Source organism: Brassica napus, chromosome C8, assembly GCF_020379485.1.
Source record: "Brassica napus cultivar Da-Ae chromosome C8, Da-Ae, whole genome shotgun sequence".
NCBI lineage: Eukaryota > Viridiplantae > Streptophyta > Magnoliopsida > Brassicales > Brassicaceae > Brassica > Brassica napus.
In genome coordinates, this window is record NC_063451.1 from 44,928,071 (window position 1) to 44,943,214 (window position 15,144).

Sequence of the window (15,144 nt, forward strand, 5' to 3'; positions counted from 1 at the left end):
ACATTCTAACCCGGGTTCGATTCTTTCCTTCGCATTGTTTTTTCATTTTTTACGAAAAAATAAATGAGATGATGTGGCAACTTTGGGTTCTCTGATTGGTTGATTTTTCTATCCTACATGGGCACCATCTCCATAATTATTGGAGAAATTAAATAAATACAACCAAAAAGTTGAAAATGAGTTTAACAAAGAAAAAACTTCAAAAACAACATTTGTGTTTGTGTCGATGGCATCGACATATGTAATTTCCATACAATTGTCGAACTAATTATATCACTAAAGAATTTTTTTTATCAAATCTTAATCACTAAATCATTAATTGTCAAATATAAATTTTATTCACTATTGGTAATTTTGTAACTTTTATTTAAATAAATAATGAAAAATATTAGTTCTAAATTATTAATTAATTTTATGATTAGTTTAATAAAAAATATATAATACATGTTTAGTGGATCAACATATTTTTTCTAGAAACTTTTAGAGCATTCTAGCGATGACACATGTCAAAGCTAGAATGTTGTAATGCTTTTTTAATATATAAGAGATACATATAGTAAGTATGAACGAAATCAATGAATATACATAGCATATATATATATACACTTAACGTTATCTCTTATGATCCTTTTAAAGGAAACTAAGTAGCACTCGTTTTAATTTGTTAGTGTAAGTAACAAGTAAACACTATATAACTACAAATACTGTATTAGTGTAGTACTAGATTTAGATAGATCATAAGATAAGATGCACATATGATTCAGAAAACCCGTTGTAATAACGATGGATTCTTCTTTCGCCTAATATCCTACTTTTTCGTATAGATTGGGAGTCGTTAAGAAATCGTACGGCCAGATTTTAAACGTGGGAGGAGATGGTAGCATGACCCACATAGAGGCGTCCCATAACTATTAACCATTTATTATGGCATTTTCTGTTCAATTTGTAGTTCGATATATTTAATTGAATACGTGTTTTCATTTCAAAATTTATATGGGTACGTCGCATTAGGATCAAGGTGAAAAAAAACAAAGAGACATCCATATTTAAATTATTAATGAAGTTTCGAAGACTTGTAAGATTTCAATCGTATACTACTCATTCTTTTTCATTTTAAATGTCATTTTGAGTTTGCACACAGATTAAAAAACAAATAATTTTGTATATTTTCTATATAAAAACATAATTATATGTACACCTAACCATATTTTAAATAAAAGAAAATTAAATTATTAAATAAAATTAATAAATTTTGCAATGAATGTTGAAAACGACATTGATTTTGTAATGAAATTTTTTTTACAATGACACTAAATATGAAACAGAAGAGTATTAATTATTAGATTTTAAATTATTTCCCCACTTACAAAAAGAAACATTTAAGAAATTATTAAAAATAAATATATATGTGTATGAAATGTCGTAATACATTTAAGCAAAAAAAAACTTTCATAATAATGCACTTGGAGTGCTAAAATAACTGTAAATGATGTGATAGATTTGAATTTTATATTACTGCTCTTGTATCGTTTTAAGAGATGTTTAAGGTTTTTGCACAAATATTAAAAAAATACAAATTTTTATGTAATTGACTTTGGTTACATAAAATAACATTAAATAAAACTAATTTAAGCAATAAAAAATGCAGTATTTTATAATTGGTCAAAATTTTCAAATGACATTAAATTTCACATAGGATTATGAGAACATCATTTATTTTGAAACAAAATCAAAATTTTTAAAAATCAATTAAACTGATACGGAGGGAGTATCTACTTAAAGAGAAGCCTTCTGATGATCTAAATTCAATTTGTTGGACATGTCAAGTTGGGAAAATATTGTTTCACTAACCGCAGTCATCATTAGGATTTACTTTAGAATAAATGTGAGATAATGGTGACAATTAATTGTTGACTTTGTTTAGTTTGATTGTGACGGGAATGTTCAAATATCCAAAAAACATGCACAAAGCAAAAAACCATCACATTGACACAACAAGAGCGTTAAGACAAATTATCAAAAGAAAAAAGAAGCATTAAGACAAACCTAACAGAGACAAAACAAAAGGATGTGTTTGGTTTTTGGTATGTTGCTTATCTTAAAGTCTCTCTGTCACTCTCTTCTCTTTTACTTTCCAACGCCAAAGTTTAAAACAAATGGACGTATTGTTGACTTGAATTATTGCGACGTGCTTGCAGCTTGCTTTTCGTTTGTGTTTTTTCTTCTTTCTTTCGTCGTGTGTGATTTACGTTGGAATCATTACAATAAGTGTAATAAAATTTCACAGTTTTTTTACCCAAAAAAACACAGTTTTTAGATAGTTTCTCAATTTATTCTACAATTATATAAAAGGAAAACAAATATTCGAAAATAAGACATTTAGAAGAAAAAGTTTATGTTTAACTAAGAGAAAGATGAGAAATTAACTATTTCATACATAATATCAAAGATTTCACATCTTGATATCTCTGAGGGTAAATAATGATGTCAAGATTATGAAAACATCAGAAAATTGAACAAATATAAACGGGTCAACCTTCATTTGAGATCTTGAAAAGAACGAGTATCTACATTACTACACAGTATCATATTCTATAGTTAACACATGTATTGCGTATTCTGTTGGGTAATCATCACTGACGTCATTTCTGATCCTTTTTTTTTTACTTGGAACAACCTCCATTTGAGATCATGTGTGCCAGTCAGTGTAAGACTTCATTTGAGACCATGTGCCTACGTATGCACATGTTTAATCATTTCTTTTACAGAAAATTATCTCAACATGCGTGAAACTCGATCAAAAGTCTGAAGATTGTGTGGACTTTGAAGAATGTGAATTATGTTGAAAAGATATGGCAGAGCAACAATAATGCTAATGTGTAATTTACAAGAAGTGGAGTTATATAAAGAGATTTATATATACATGGTGTCCACTAGTTAACCTTACCTTACCTCAATGGCTTGGTAAATAAAAATAGTTTGTAGCTATGCTTCTAACAGTACATATTTTTCTTAAGTAGCAAATTTTGATATGGTGATTCACCCTCGGGGAACAATAAAAGTTACAATTGTTAAGATTAGCAATTTCATTGTCGTACAGGTTTACACATTGCAATGATGCAAGACGCAGTGCTGGTTCAGACCAGACTACTGATCTATACCCACCAGGGATAGTCACTGGAAGACATCTCTGGACCAAGAGCCAGCGAAGCTAGAAAACGAGCCATGATTTTTTCTTTTCAAATCAGTTTCAACAGCCTGTTGGTTTCTGTTTATGTCTTGTTTCAGGAACGGTTCCTGTGAAACATATACACCAACTATATATATAAACAGAAACAGCTTCTGCGTATCTTTTACATATATAAGGATATTGATGAGAGCTAACTTGGAATCTGAGTCGATTCTGTTCCTCCTTGTTTGTTTATACTTTTCACTATGGAATATGGATGCATTTTAACATTTACCTGAATATATCAAGAACTTAGGAAAGAGTTGTCAAAAAATCAAAATATAATCTATGAAAAAGGCTCATCGAAATCTGGTGGCTGGCCTTAGAGGCTCAGAGAAAAACAAAGGCCATTTTGTCCCAGTAGCCTGTCTAAGTTTAGCTGTTTCAAGCAAAACTAAAACAGTGAGTGCACAAGGAAACTAAAACAGAACTGAACTGGAGTTTTAGCATTTGGCATCTTTGCAAACCAGAAGAATGCTGTTTTCAGTGTAATAAACTTGCCTGTACGTAGGTTGCAGCTAATAACAATGGAATATGGCTACACATCATCAATTCCAACAGCATCAATCTTGTTGTGCCCTTCAACTACAACAGCGTGCCGTCTTAGAATTAAAAAAACTACACATAGTTTGACTCACATGCTCTACACAGGGAGGAAAGAACAATCATAAACTGAAATGTGCAAACTTTCACAACAAGTTTCTTCAATTTGGTTGAAGAAATGGAGTTTTCAATGTAAACCAAAAAAAAAAAAAAAACAATTATAAGAACTCTTTTAATCTGAAAATCATCATGGTGAAACATATTGTAGTAAAACAATCATTCAAACAGTGATATTACAGTAGTAAAACCCCTCTTTTCTTTCTCCTCAATCAATTAGCTCTGAGTATTCTTTGAATATATAAATCAGCTTCGGTGGTTCTCGGTTATATTACTAACCGGATCTAAATCTCTTCTGGTTAGCTATCCCAAGGGTTCCACTAGAATCACCATCTGACGAAGCGTCCACTGATCTTGAGAAAGAATGAGAGAGATCACCGTAAAGGCTAGCTACTCTTCTGATATTGTTGTTGAGCTCTTTGATCAGACCCACGTTTCGACTCAAGTTCTCAGGTTGATTGGACTCGTGGTTCTGATTGATCTCGTTGATCAATAGCCGGTTCTGATCCAAAATGTCTTGAACATTCACAAAGCTCTTCTGGAAACTCTGCAGCACTTTCCCATCCACGTTGGTGTGTCTGTCTCCAAATCCCGAAATCACACCTCCTTCCATGTTCGGTTTTTTTCGCCACCAAGATCAAAATTATATTCCTGTAAAATGCAATAACATGAGTAGAACCAATGCAAAGGCATATATATAAACAAACAAAGGCAAGAAAGGGTCTCAATTTACATGGAGAGATGCATCTTTTGGACCAGATAAAATGACAACTACAAATGACCTGATCAAAGTCTTGATTCCATTAGGACAGACTTTCTCAAGTTAAGACAAGATCCCAACACGATTCAGGTGAGAGAAAAAAGCGTTGAATTGTTATAAAGTGGGAGAACTTTTTGTTTGATCTGATGAGCCAAGTGGGAAAAAAGGGATCTATAAAAGAAGAAGTAAAAGCTGCTGTTCCAGAAATATCAATTAGCTTGACAAGTGGAAGCAGATTCAGAAAAATAGTCGCAATCTCAACAAAATTCAAAACACGCAACAAAACAAAAGAACATATAACAATCTGACAAAAGCTGAAAAGAGCTCCGATCCAGTTTTCATTACCTTCAGAAGCAGAAAGAACGAAAGAAGCTCCGATGAGTTTTTGTCTCAAAAAAAAAAGTGTTAGGGAAGCGGAAGCCAGAGACATGTGGATCGAACCATCCCGACCCGTAAAAAGATTCTTAGTTCCGTTGAACAGCATGTTGTTGAAAGGGGGAAACTACAGAACGGCACGTAGTTAAAACTCGTGAGATAAAATCAATCAAGGACACTATCGTCATTTCTTCCTCAGCCATCCCTAAATGGCGGAACCTATTCGTTCATCGTCTATGTCACCGAGACCTCTCCAATCTCCTTAACCCAATGGAGCCTTCCCTTACTTCCTCCGCACCTCCACCGTCTTCATCGCAACAACAGCGACAACGACACGTGACAGCTCCGATTTCGAATTCAGCAGCGTCTCCGGCGATGGTTTCAACGACGACCGAAGGTGTAATTCAGCAGTTGCCTATTATGCAGCAATCACCAATGTCGAATTACCACATAGCTCAATCCCCTTCCGTTTCTCGCATGAACCACATTCAGCAGCAGCAAGGCCAATACGGCGACGTTTTCAGGCAGCAAGCTGAGATATACGGGACGATGGACTTTGTTGGTGGGTCAGGCCAAAGCGGCCACTTGTCAATGCTTAACGGTGGAGCTGCAGCAGCCCACATGAATTTTCACCAATCCCAATCATTGTTACCTTCCTCGGTATGACCTTCTTACCTTACTCTGTTGAGACATGATGTTAAAGTATGTTTTTTTTTCTGTCCTGCAATGGGAACGAGTGTCAAATTGTTGCTTTTTTTATGTTCTTGCTTTCGTTTTTTTTAATTCTGGTTCCTGTAGATTGCAATTTCTTTTCTTTTTAATATGCTTAGTGCTCGCGTATTTGTGTGAACAAAATCACTTTTTTTATTATTATTATTATTATTCTGAGAGACAAATGAGCTTTCCCTTGTAGCCGAGGCAACAATCTGGTCTAGTCCATGGCTCTCAGTTTCATCCAGGAAGTTCTGAACATCAGTTACATGGGATTGGAGTGATGGATTCACTGATCTTGAGGTCGCAAATGAGAGCTAACCCTGCCCTCTATCCTCAGCACCGAACCAACCCGGGACAAATGAGATCACAGCAACACCTTCTTACTTTACCTCAGGTATGAATGAGTAAACAAAAAAAAAAATCTTATTAGCTTCCTGAAATGATCTTACTCTCAAATTGTCAACTACGTGTTACCTTATGGCTGATATATAGTTAGATGTCACTAAATGATTTCTACCCTTTCACTGCTTTTGGCTTCTTGTTGCACATTCCTGATTAAAAATAAATAAATATTCATATACATGTTGGTATTTGAATTAATAATATTGGCTTACAAACATCTGTAATTGGCTACTAAAGAACCTACATGGGGCTAGAATAATTCTTGAATTTGGCAGGTTTACTAGATAATAATGTATAAATTCGACTTGTATTTTCATAGGGGAATGAATGCAATGCATTTATGTTGTTGCAGAGAGAAAATTCCTGATCCTTTGACTTCTTTTTTAAGTATGTGTTTCTTCTTAAGAGCTACCTGTAATCTTTCTGCAATCCCTTGTGAAGGTCCAGAACTTCCAGAGGACACCTTCTCTCGCATTCATCAATGCTCAGCTATCTGGTTTGGCCCAAAATGGACAAGCTGGTATGGTTCAAAACTCATTAACGCAGCAGCGGCAATGGCTGAAGCTAATTTCGGAAATAAACAGCCCCAATTCACAATCATTTCGACTCCAACCGAGTCAAAGACAGGCTCTACTCTCACAGCAGCAATTTCCCTCTGCTCAGCTGCACCAAAATTCTATGCCTTTGAATCAGCAGCAAATATCACATATTATACATCAACAATCACAGATGAACCAGGCTCAGATGAACCCATCTCATCCCCAACAGCCGTCTCCAAGGATGCGGAGTCATGCAGGACAGAGATCTGTTGGTTTAACAGGCTCACAACCAGATGCGACAGAGCCGGGTGCAGCAACACCAGGTGTTGTTAGGTCCAGCCAAGGACCAGAAGCAACAAACCAACTGCTAGGCAAAAGAAAATTACAGGATCTGGTTTCACAGGTGATTGTCCTATTAGATCCTTTGGTTTTCTTTTTTATTGATTTCTTCTTTGTATTTTCTATATGAAGAAAAATAATGTCTCATCCATATGACTTTTAGGTGGATGCACATGCTAAATTGGATCCTGATGTTGAAGACCTCCTTTTGGAGCTAGCAGATGATTTCCTTGATTCGGTCAGAAGCTAATGCCCTTAGTTATTAACTTCCCAATATATGTGGAAAAGTATCTTTAGCTTATCTACTTGTATAATATTTGATTGCAGGTGACTTCATTTGCATGTAGATTGGCTAAGCATCGTAAATCAACCGTATTGGAGCCTAAGGATGTATTACTCCACTTAGGTTTGTCCTTCTAGACCTATGTTTCGTGTGGATTACTACTAGCTGCTGTTGTTACTCATTTTGCTGTTCGATGGTGTTATAAATGATGCAGAGAAAAACTTGCAGTTGACAGTTCCTGGATTCTCAAGTCAGAATAAACACCAAACAAAAAACGTAAGTGGTTTTACTCTCCAAGAACATAGTACCTGTGTGATTCCAAGATATTGATCTCAAGTTAACAATTTTATTTTTGCAGGTACCAACTGATCTCCACAAGAAGCGAATTGCAATGGTAAGCTGCTAAATTATAACCATTTCTGTGTAAAGTCAGAGTCTGTGGACCTCTCAAGTTTCTTTTTTTTTTTTTGTTTTAGGGTCAAAAGCTGCGTGCTTTGGTGGAATCCTCACTACCGGGGACGAATGCAAGCAACTCCAAGGAAACTATTAGACAAGTGATGGTGAACCCAAATGGTGCAAACCATCTCTTAAGACCATCTCCCAGTTCAGAGCAATTGGTTTCGCAGACACCGGGTCCTCGTATGTCACGACATACGAAACGTTGACCTTTCAACACATCTATAAAGAGAGTGAAGGCATAAGGAGTCAGTCAAATTGTATATATTCTCATATAATTAGTCTTATAGGCAAATTGATTAGATTTTTTAAGTTGATCTTATTATTACAGCTTTCCAAAAGAATGCATGTCTCCTATTTATCTTCTCTTTGCGGTCCTCTCTACGTCAGCTTCTAAGCACAACTCGATCGGTCAGGTCGTTGGCTCTGGTCTGATAAATCTAAGCTGATGACTCTGCCTCTTTGAATCCTTCATTCCAACTTAAGTTCCTGTGTTCCTACCAATGAACTGATCTCCTATGATCCAGCCATCCAGGTTAGGTGAATAAAATCCCACGAATAAACTTTGTCATGGCTCTTTGACTTGCCATATTAAAAAGGTACAAATCTATCCATCTTCCTCTCAGCAACTTAAAATTGCTAGATTTATACGTGTGCGAAGATAGCCTGCGACTCAAGTTAGGTCAAAATCCAAGAAGCATCGTCCAAGTACTTTTTAAAATATTCGAGTTACATAAATTTCAAGCTATCTTCGCGTTAAAAAAACATCTATAAAATACAAATTTACGATGATGTAACTATAAATTTAATATATTTTAATTTCTTCCAAAAATTATTTTTAGCAATTTCTACATGTTTCCCTATATTTAATTCCCTAACTATATCGATACACTATTAGGTACACCTCTGCAAGTAACACCAGGCTCGGAACTCGGAACCAACAGCTCATACGGCAAAACACCAGCCCCGCACCTATTTCTACGGTCAGGATCAGAGTTCCTTTTCTCAATCTCCTTCTCTATCCGTCCGATCTCCGCCGCGAATCCATAAAACGCATCAACGATCTCCCCATCTCCCGTCCAAATCGACGGCTGCTGTCTCTCCCCGATATACTCCTCATCCGGCGAATGCGTGGACAGAGTATCAACCACCGCCATAAACTTCGACGTCTGCAGCAAACTCGGCATCGCCGAGAAGTAAAACTTCTCCGGATCAGAGATGAAACTCGCGTACTCCGGATCCGACTCGTCGGGGATCAACCGCCGCATCAGCGGAGGACGGTTCGGGACGTAGCCGCCGTACGGGTACTGTCCGAAGTTGAGAGCAGCGTGCTGAGCTGAGGCGAGCCAGTTCAGTGTGGTGAGGATGGAGACGAGGTCGTCGACGGTGTTTAGCTCTGGCCACCACTCGGCGTCGCGGAGATCGGCGTGGCCGACGTTGATTGATTCGGAGTACCAGGATTGGAGCTCCGAGTCTGTTTTGATTAGGTTCGGGTTTGGGTAGTAGCGTTCCACGTAGGTTCGGACCCAGGTTTGGATAGCCGACCAGAGTAGAAGACCGTCGTTGGCGTATGGATAGTCTTCGATTAGGAGTTTAACTCCATGTGGTTTTGTCGGGTCAGGAACTGCTATTCCTCTGAAAAAAAATAAAACACAGTTTAAAATAATCAAATACTATATAATATACAATGAAAATGTTTAGTGTTGTGTTTGAAATAATCTAAGAGTATTATTTTGTCTAGCTAAAGTACCTGCGAATGAGATCGGCAGGGAGGCCTTCCATGTCGAACCGCCAGCTGCTCTTGTATGCGGCGGCGCTCATTTCCATGCCGTATGAGCCGGCAGTGAAGCCTTCTTCAATCACACCGTCTGCACTGATCAACGATTGTCTAGCCAATGCATTGATTTCCAACGTGTACCTCATGTGCGGGTCTAATAGCTTGAATATCGGATGCATAGCGCTCAGTTGTCTATGTGCAGCTAATATAAACGGTTCCAAGCACGCATGGGTTCGTAACCTGCACACCAACAAAACGATCAATAACTCTAGAGTCACTACTTGAAACGTATATGTTTAATAACTTGAATGTTTTTAAGTATTAACCAGTGATTGACAAGCTGGTGGACACCAGCGTCGTTAGAGCTAACGTGGGCTTTAGCGAGCTGCCATACCCAATTAGAGGTTGCGTCGACAGGAGGTGTAACCACGCGTTTGGACCGGTGGTTGGGACCATGGGGAGGGAGGCTAAGCTCAATGGCTATGGGCTTAAGTGTACCAAGACGAGTCAAAAAGAATATGGTTCGAGTAGCATAAGCTTTGCGTCCGTCTAGCGCATTGATTCGGTCTAGGAACGGTAAAAATATGTCGTGGTAATTCAACATATACAATCTGTTCTCTTCCAACGCCTGGAAAATAATAAGTAAAATAAAACTTAGTTAATAAATAATTACGTTTAGTTACATACTAAATCAAGCAATGTGGATTTGTTATAATAGTATATACGTACTTGTTGTACGGATAGTCCGTCGAGATGTCCAATGATGTGGTCGGAAGTGAGAGCGGAGTGTTGTGGACCGTAGATTTCGGGGTCAAGATTACTGACCGGTGGGAAAGTCCTGACCCTCTCAATGTTGACTGGATTGATTCCAGCTATGGCTTGACGTGCAAACTCGTCATCTCGTAGCCATGCATTTTTATCCTCTGCATCATTTTAAATTTTTTGTAATCAATTAACTAATAACTTGTACTAACTACTAACCATGTTACGGTGATGAATTAAATAAAGGCAAACGCGCTTTTTTATTCAAAGGCTAATATAACTGACACGTTGTAACGAATTAAGAAAACAACGTGAATCATATGTCGATCGTTTCTGTATTCTTTCAGTGGGTTCTGTTTGCTTTCCAACTAAAGTGTTTTCTTTTTGGTGGGGATGAAAAATTCATGATGGGTCTCAGTTATCAAAGATCAAATATACTGTAATAAATTAAAACTCTTTGAATAATATGTGGTTGTAAATGGTAGAAGTTCAATTTTCTATAAGAAAAACAAAAGTTGATGTCAAAGGATCATATTAATTAAGTGTGCTTACTTGATAGTATTTTGGGAGTGTCGTATTTGAGGAGTCCTTTAGAAGATTCTTGGAGTGTATTAACAATGGCCTTGGGCAAAGGGAACTTGTCAAAGATTTCATCTTGAAACCCTAACTTGAGTAGCAATCCTTCTTTATATAGACCATCTATCTCGCCAAAGTCAGCAAAGTCCTCAGCTAAAATGCTGGCTTTCAGCGAGGGAACTAGGTGGTGTAAGACCGCTTTTAACCTCCCTGCTGCGAAAGTTTTCTGCTTAGTCTCTTCGAATTGCTCATCTCGTGGTACGTACATAGGTAATGGCTTCTCTACTCGGCTCTCCGCTTCTTTATCTGTCAACAATGCATATAAAAATCACATACTATTAGAGATTCATTAATTACATATTATATTCAAAATATGTATAACATGTTTTGTTATGAATTGTACCGGTATCAGTTGGATGGCGACCGGTACGACATCGTCTAGGGTAAGGAATCTCTTTGCCGCCGAGCTTGGGGCGAGAGAGTTCTGATGACTTGTCGGGATTTCCAAGATCGTTGTAGACATCAAAGTCATAGATTCTGTCTGATAACTTCCTCACTCCACTCCCATCTCCTCGTAGATTCTTCAACTCTCTCTCCCTCAATTTTTTCAATCCATCAGGTGTCTCACTCGGCAAAAACGGCTGCACACCATTTACATAATGTTAGTTTTCAATCATTTGTAACAACATAATTACATATAGTTATTAGAATTTGGCCGATGGGTTTATATAGTTATTATATTGACCCCACCAGACATGAATATTGAATAAGATTTTGCGGGAGATCGAAAATGACGTGAGTTAATGGCTTGGGACCATGAGTAATTTAACTATTTAAGTAAATAACTGTATCACTTAGATATTTTAAATTAATTACCTGATTAGTGAAAAAGATTCGTTTCTCTGGGTGATCCTTTTGGGACTGAACCCAAGAATTGCATGGAAAGTGAACAGGACCAAGTGCGAAACCTTCGATGGTGATGCTCTCTAGAAAGAATTCTTTCTGGTGTTTATTCATGACGGTGATGGCTCCCGGTGAGCCAAATGCTGCGTCCACCGTGAACTCCGCCGTGTAATGAACCCTCTCCGCCTTGGTTTTCGACTTCTTTGACCAGTCCTTTAAAACTGCCGCATTGCTTTTCTTCGGCATATTCGTTTCTGTTCGAGTTAAAAGATTTGATATTTATCTTAGTATTCGAAAACCCATCTCAAATAAAGAAATTTTGAGATAACCCATTTTATCTTACATGATTTTAGTAATGCCCAAATAGAAAGTTTCCATTTTTAGAAATATTTTATCATGTTCTGTTTTTCAACCGAGTTACTAAAGCGACTTACTTGGATCAAGTTCGGTGCTAACAAGCTCCAAGACAACGTTTCGACCGATCTTATCACCAAAAGCATCTAAATGCTTAACAAGAGTCTCCTTAAAATCCTCCTTGTTCTTGTTCCTCACCGTAACCACAGCTCTCACCTTGAATTTCACCGCCGCTTTCTCCTCCTCCTCGCTCTTTCTGTCACCGGTGGTTGTGTTGAAACGTAGCGTTTTGACCAAATCTTCACTGATGGCCGCAACGACCCCGGATTTGGACGTTCTTGGTCTCCGATCAAAAGGCTTGATCGAGAATTGTGTTGGCTGTGTCCTCTTCTTGAAATGCGACGCCGACCAAACAAGTATGGGCCTTTTGGAGGTCAGAGGATAACCCATTAACTCTTTAGCTAAGGCCATAACGATGATGTAATCAGTTAGTATTAAATGGAATGAATCTTGAGTTGTTTTGTAGTATAATGTTGGCAAACAAGAAGAAGTTGAAAGTTTATTAGTTGGTGTACGTTCTGGTTACTAATAATCGGCAAGTGAGAGAGATATATAGAGATAGAAGGATCTCATTGCCGTCCACACGTTTTTTTGTTAATTGGACTACCGTCTACGCAGTAGCCATGTTTTTTCCTTTTCCTTTTACAAAATGTGAATTCTTAATTATGTTCACTCTTCTTTCTTTTTGTCAACATGCTAGTTTTCAAAGTAATTAGTCTTTGTGATGTTAAGTCTCTTTCTTATGATATACTTTTTTGAGAAAATTCTTATGATATACTTCTCATGAATAAATGTATTTCTTTTAAATATTAGAAAATACTTATGTTATGAGATAAGAGAGTACACACAATTATTCTGAATGAACAATACGTTGTATTTACCTAGCTTATAGTACACTTCTGTTCCGGTGAAGAGCTAATTACTTGACACAAAAATAGTCATAAGTAGTGGTATTGAAAATGGTATATTCAGAGGTGTTTGTACCGCTGTTTTTGACCGATATAGATTCACCACTTCTCCAATTTACAACATGTTAATTAAAATTTTAGAATATGATTGGATAAGAGACTGTAGAGAGGGCATGCTTTCACTTTTTAGTATGATAGTTGGAGAATGAAGACTAAAGTATATTCCATGTACTTTGTATGTGAAAGTGTTGTGAATCTAAAACACTAATTTAAGAAAGATAGCATATGGAAGAATATTTTTACGTGGAAAATAAATAACCCACACTTATAATGTGTCGTTACATTTTTGTTGTTGTTATTGTTAATGAGTATTTTAATAGAAGAAACTCACATTGAAAAACATATTATACCATGGAATGTAGAATTAACATCGGACTTTTTACTGTTTAAAACATATATACGCAACCGCTAACCACGATTAAAATTACAGTAGTAAAATTCGAATTCAACCACACAGTTAATTATATCTCCATAATTTATTTACTTCTATATTTGTTGTCAACAATAGTTATTCAATTCATATTTATAAGGCCATAATTGATTAAAACATATGTCATGTTAGATTAAAAATATTGGAGAAAAAGGTGTTTTAACTGAGTTATGGTGGGACAACATTAATCAGGGTTAAAACATTAATATAGAGTAAATATTTTAATCTTTTTGTGAATTTATAGAGTAAATTTTTATTTCTCTTATTATAGAGCAAAAGCTCTACTTCTCAATTGATTTTTTTCTCTTGTTTCTTTCACGGTTAGTTACTTTTAGTTTCCCCAGTTTCACCACACGGTTCTGTTGGCTATGTTTACTAAACAAAAAAAAAACGTGTAAAGTTTTGTAGGGAAAAATGGGTGTTTGGAATGGAATGAAAATGTGGGGTAAATCGAGTCAAACTGAGTTCCGAGTTTGACACGACGCGTAGTAAGACGTGGCAAGGAAGCGAAGGAGAAACTCCGACCAGAATTAATTAAATGACTATTTTACCCTCTTGTTTTCCATAATGAGCGATTAGATGTTTGGGTCATCGTTCGGAGATAAGTTGACTATGGTCTCTGTATTGTACAGTAACAAATCTTTGAAGATCGGATGGTATTTGGTAATAGTAGAAATAATAAAAAGCCTTATTACCAAAAAAAAAGGTGAATATATTTTACACAAAAAGTTATATTACAGAGCAAAACTAAGCCAAAATAGATGGGATAATAATGTACTACAATTTCTCTTTGAAAATATTACTACAATCTATCAACCAGCTCGTTTCAGATTGTATTGCTTTTCTCTAGTTCTATGTGTATGGCTCTCGATTGTCGAGTTTTTTTCCCTCTAGTGTGGAGCTTTGTTTTGGAAGATTTGAATCTTCAACATATGTATTCAAACAATGTATCCCCTCTTAATTTTCTCCATGAATGAAAAATTTGCAGTGTGAAAAAGAAAATTAACCAGCTCGGTCTTTTATATTCTTATCAAGAAGTTATGAACCATTTTAATTATTTGACCGATGATTTTGTTTGAACCGTCAAACATCACAGATTAACTTTGAGGCACACTTCCTCTTCTACCACGCCAGTAGAAAGTAGGCAACGAATCAACTGATTCAGTGTGATATCGATTGGTTTTATTTATAGTGGAGTTGTCCATGCATATATAGTTATTTAGGTTCAAATCATTAGTACCATTAAATCTAGTTCAGTTTAGCAGGTTAAAAAAAAATTGTTCAAATCTTACAAAATATGAATATATGAATCAAGTGGTTTTCAGAAAAGTCGTTTTGAACGATGGGAAAACCCAATTCACTAAAATACTAAATCATCTGTAAACGATGAAAAGTGCATGCATGTACTACGAGAGTTTCTTTTTAAAAATACAGTATCATGGACACAGCAAACATAAAGTAGTTTCCCATATTTATCGACAAAATAAATTATTACATATATATTTTGATTATTTATACGTGTTTTATATTACAAAGACAAACTTATTAATACGTGTA

General features: G+C 36.3%; 3 protein-coding genes across 5 annotated transcripts; 1 reads left to right on the top strand and 2 right to left on the bottom strand.

Annotated features, from left to right (window-relative positions):
- Positions 1-4,002: 4,002 nt before the first annotated feature.
- LOC125591277 (protein ELF4-LIKE 4-like) lies at positions 4,003-5,123 on the bottom strand. 3 transcript variants are annotated; one of them, XM_048765182.1, is made up of 2 exons: positions 4,995-5,123; positions 4,003-4,540 (listed from the first exon to the last, which is right to left on the bottom strand). In XM_048765182.1, the coding sequence occupies exon 2, from the start codon at positions 4,500-4,502 to the stop codon at positions 4,164-4,166; it is 339 nt and encodes a 112-aa protein (XP_048621139.1). In that variant the 5' UTR covers positions 4,503-4,540; positions 4,995-5,123; the 3' UTR covers positions 4,003-4,163. The 3 variants fall into 3 exon arrangements, with proteins under 3 accessions (XP_048621139.1, XP_048621140.1, XP_048621142.1); XM_048765183.1 differs by lacking the exon at positions 4,995-5,123 and adding an exon at positions 4,672-4,984; XM_048765185.1 differs by lacking the exon at positions 4,995-5,123 and adding an exon at positions 4,623-4,984.
- On the top strand, positions 5,063-8,134 carry LOC106430279 (transcription initiation factor TFIID subunit 12b). Its single transcript, XM_013871044.3, is given in 9 exon segments — positions 5,063-5,287; positions 5,289-5,684; positions 5,938-6,132; positions 6,582-7,082; positions 7,182-7,256; positions 7,346-7,424; positions 7,516-7,577; positions 7,660-7,695; positions 7,778-8,134. Coding segments are annotated over 9 exon segments (1,587 nt in total). The 5' UTR covers positions 5,063-5,233; the 3' UTR covers positions 7,967-8,134.
- Positions 8,135-8,548: 414 nt separating this feature from the next.
- Positions 8,549-12,721, bottom strand: LOC106430278 (lipoxygenase 3, chloroplastic). Its single transcript, XM_013871043.3, has 8 exons — positions 12,210-12,721; positions 11,749-12,029; positions 11,276-11,513; positions 10,849-11,178; positions 10,264-10,457; positions 9,861-10,162; positions 9,508-9,774; positions 8,549-9,392 (listed from the first exon to the last, which is right to left on the bottom strand). The coding sequence occupies exons 1-8, from the start codon at positions 12,598-12,600 to the stop codon at positions 8,636-8,638; spliced, it is 2,760 nt and encodes a 919-aa protein (XP_013726497.2). The 5' UTR covers positions 12,601-12,721; the 3' UTR covers positions 8,549-8,635.
- Positions 12,722-15,144: the final 2,423 nt, after the last annotated feature.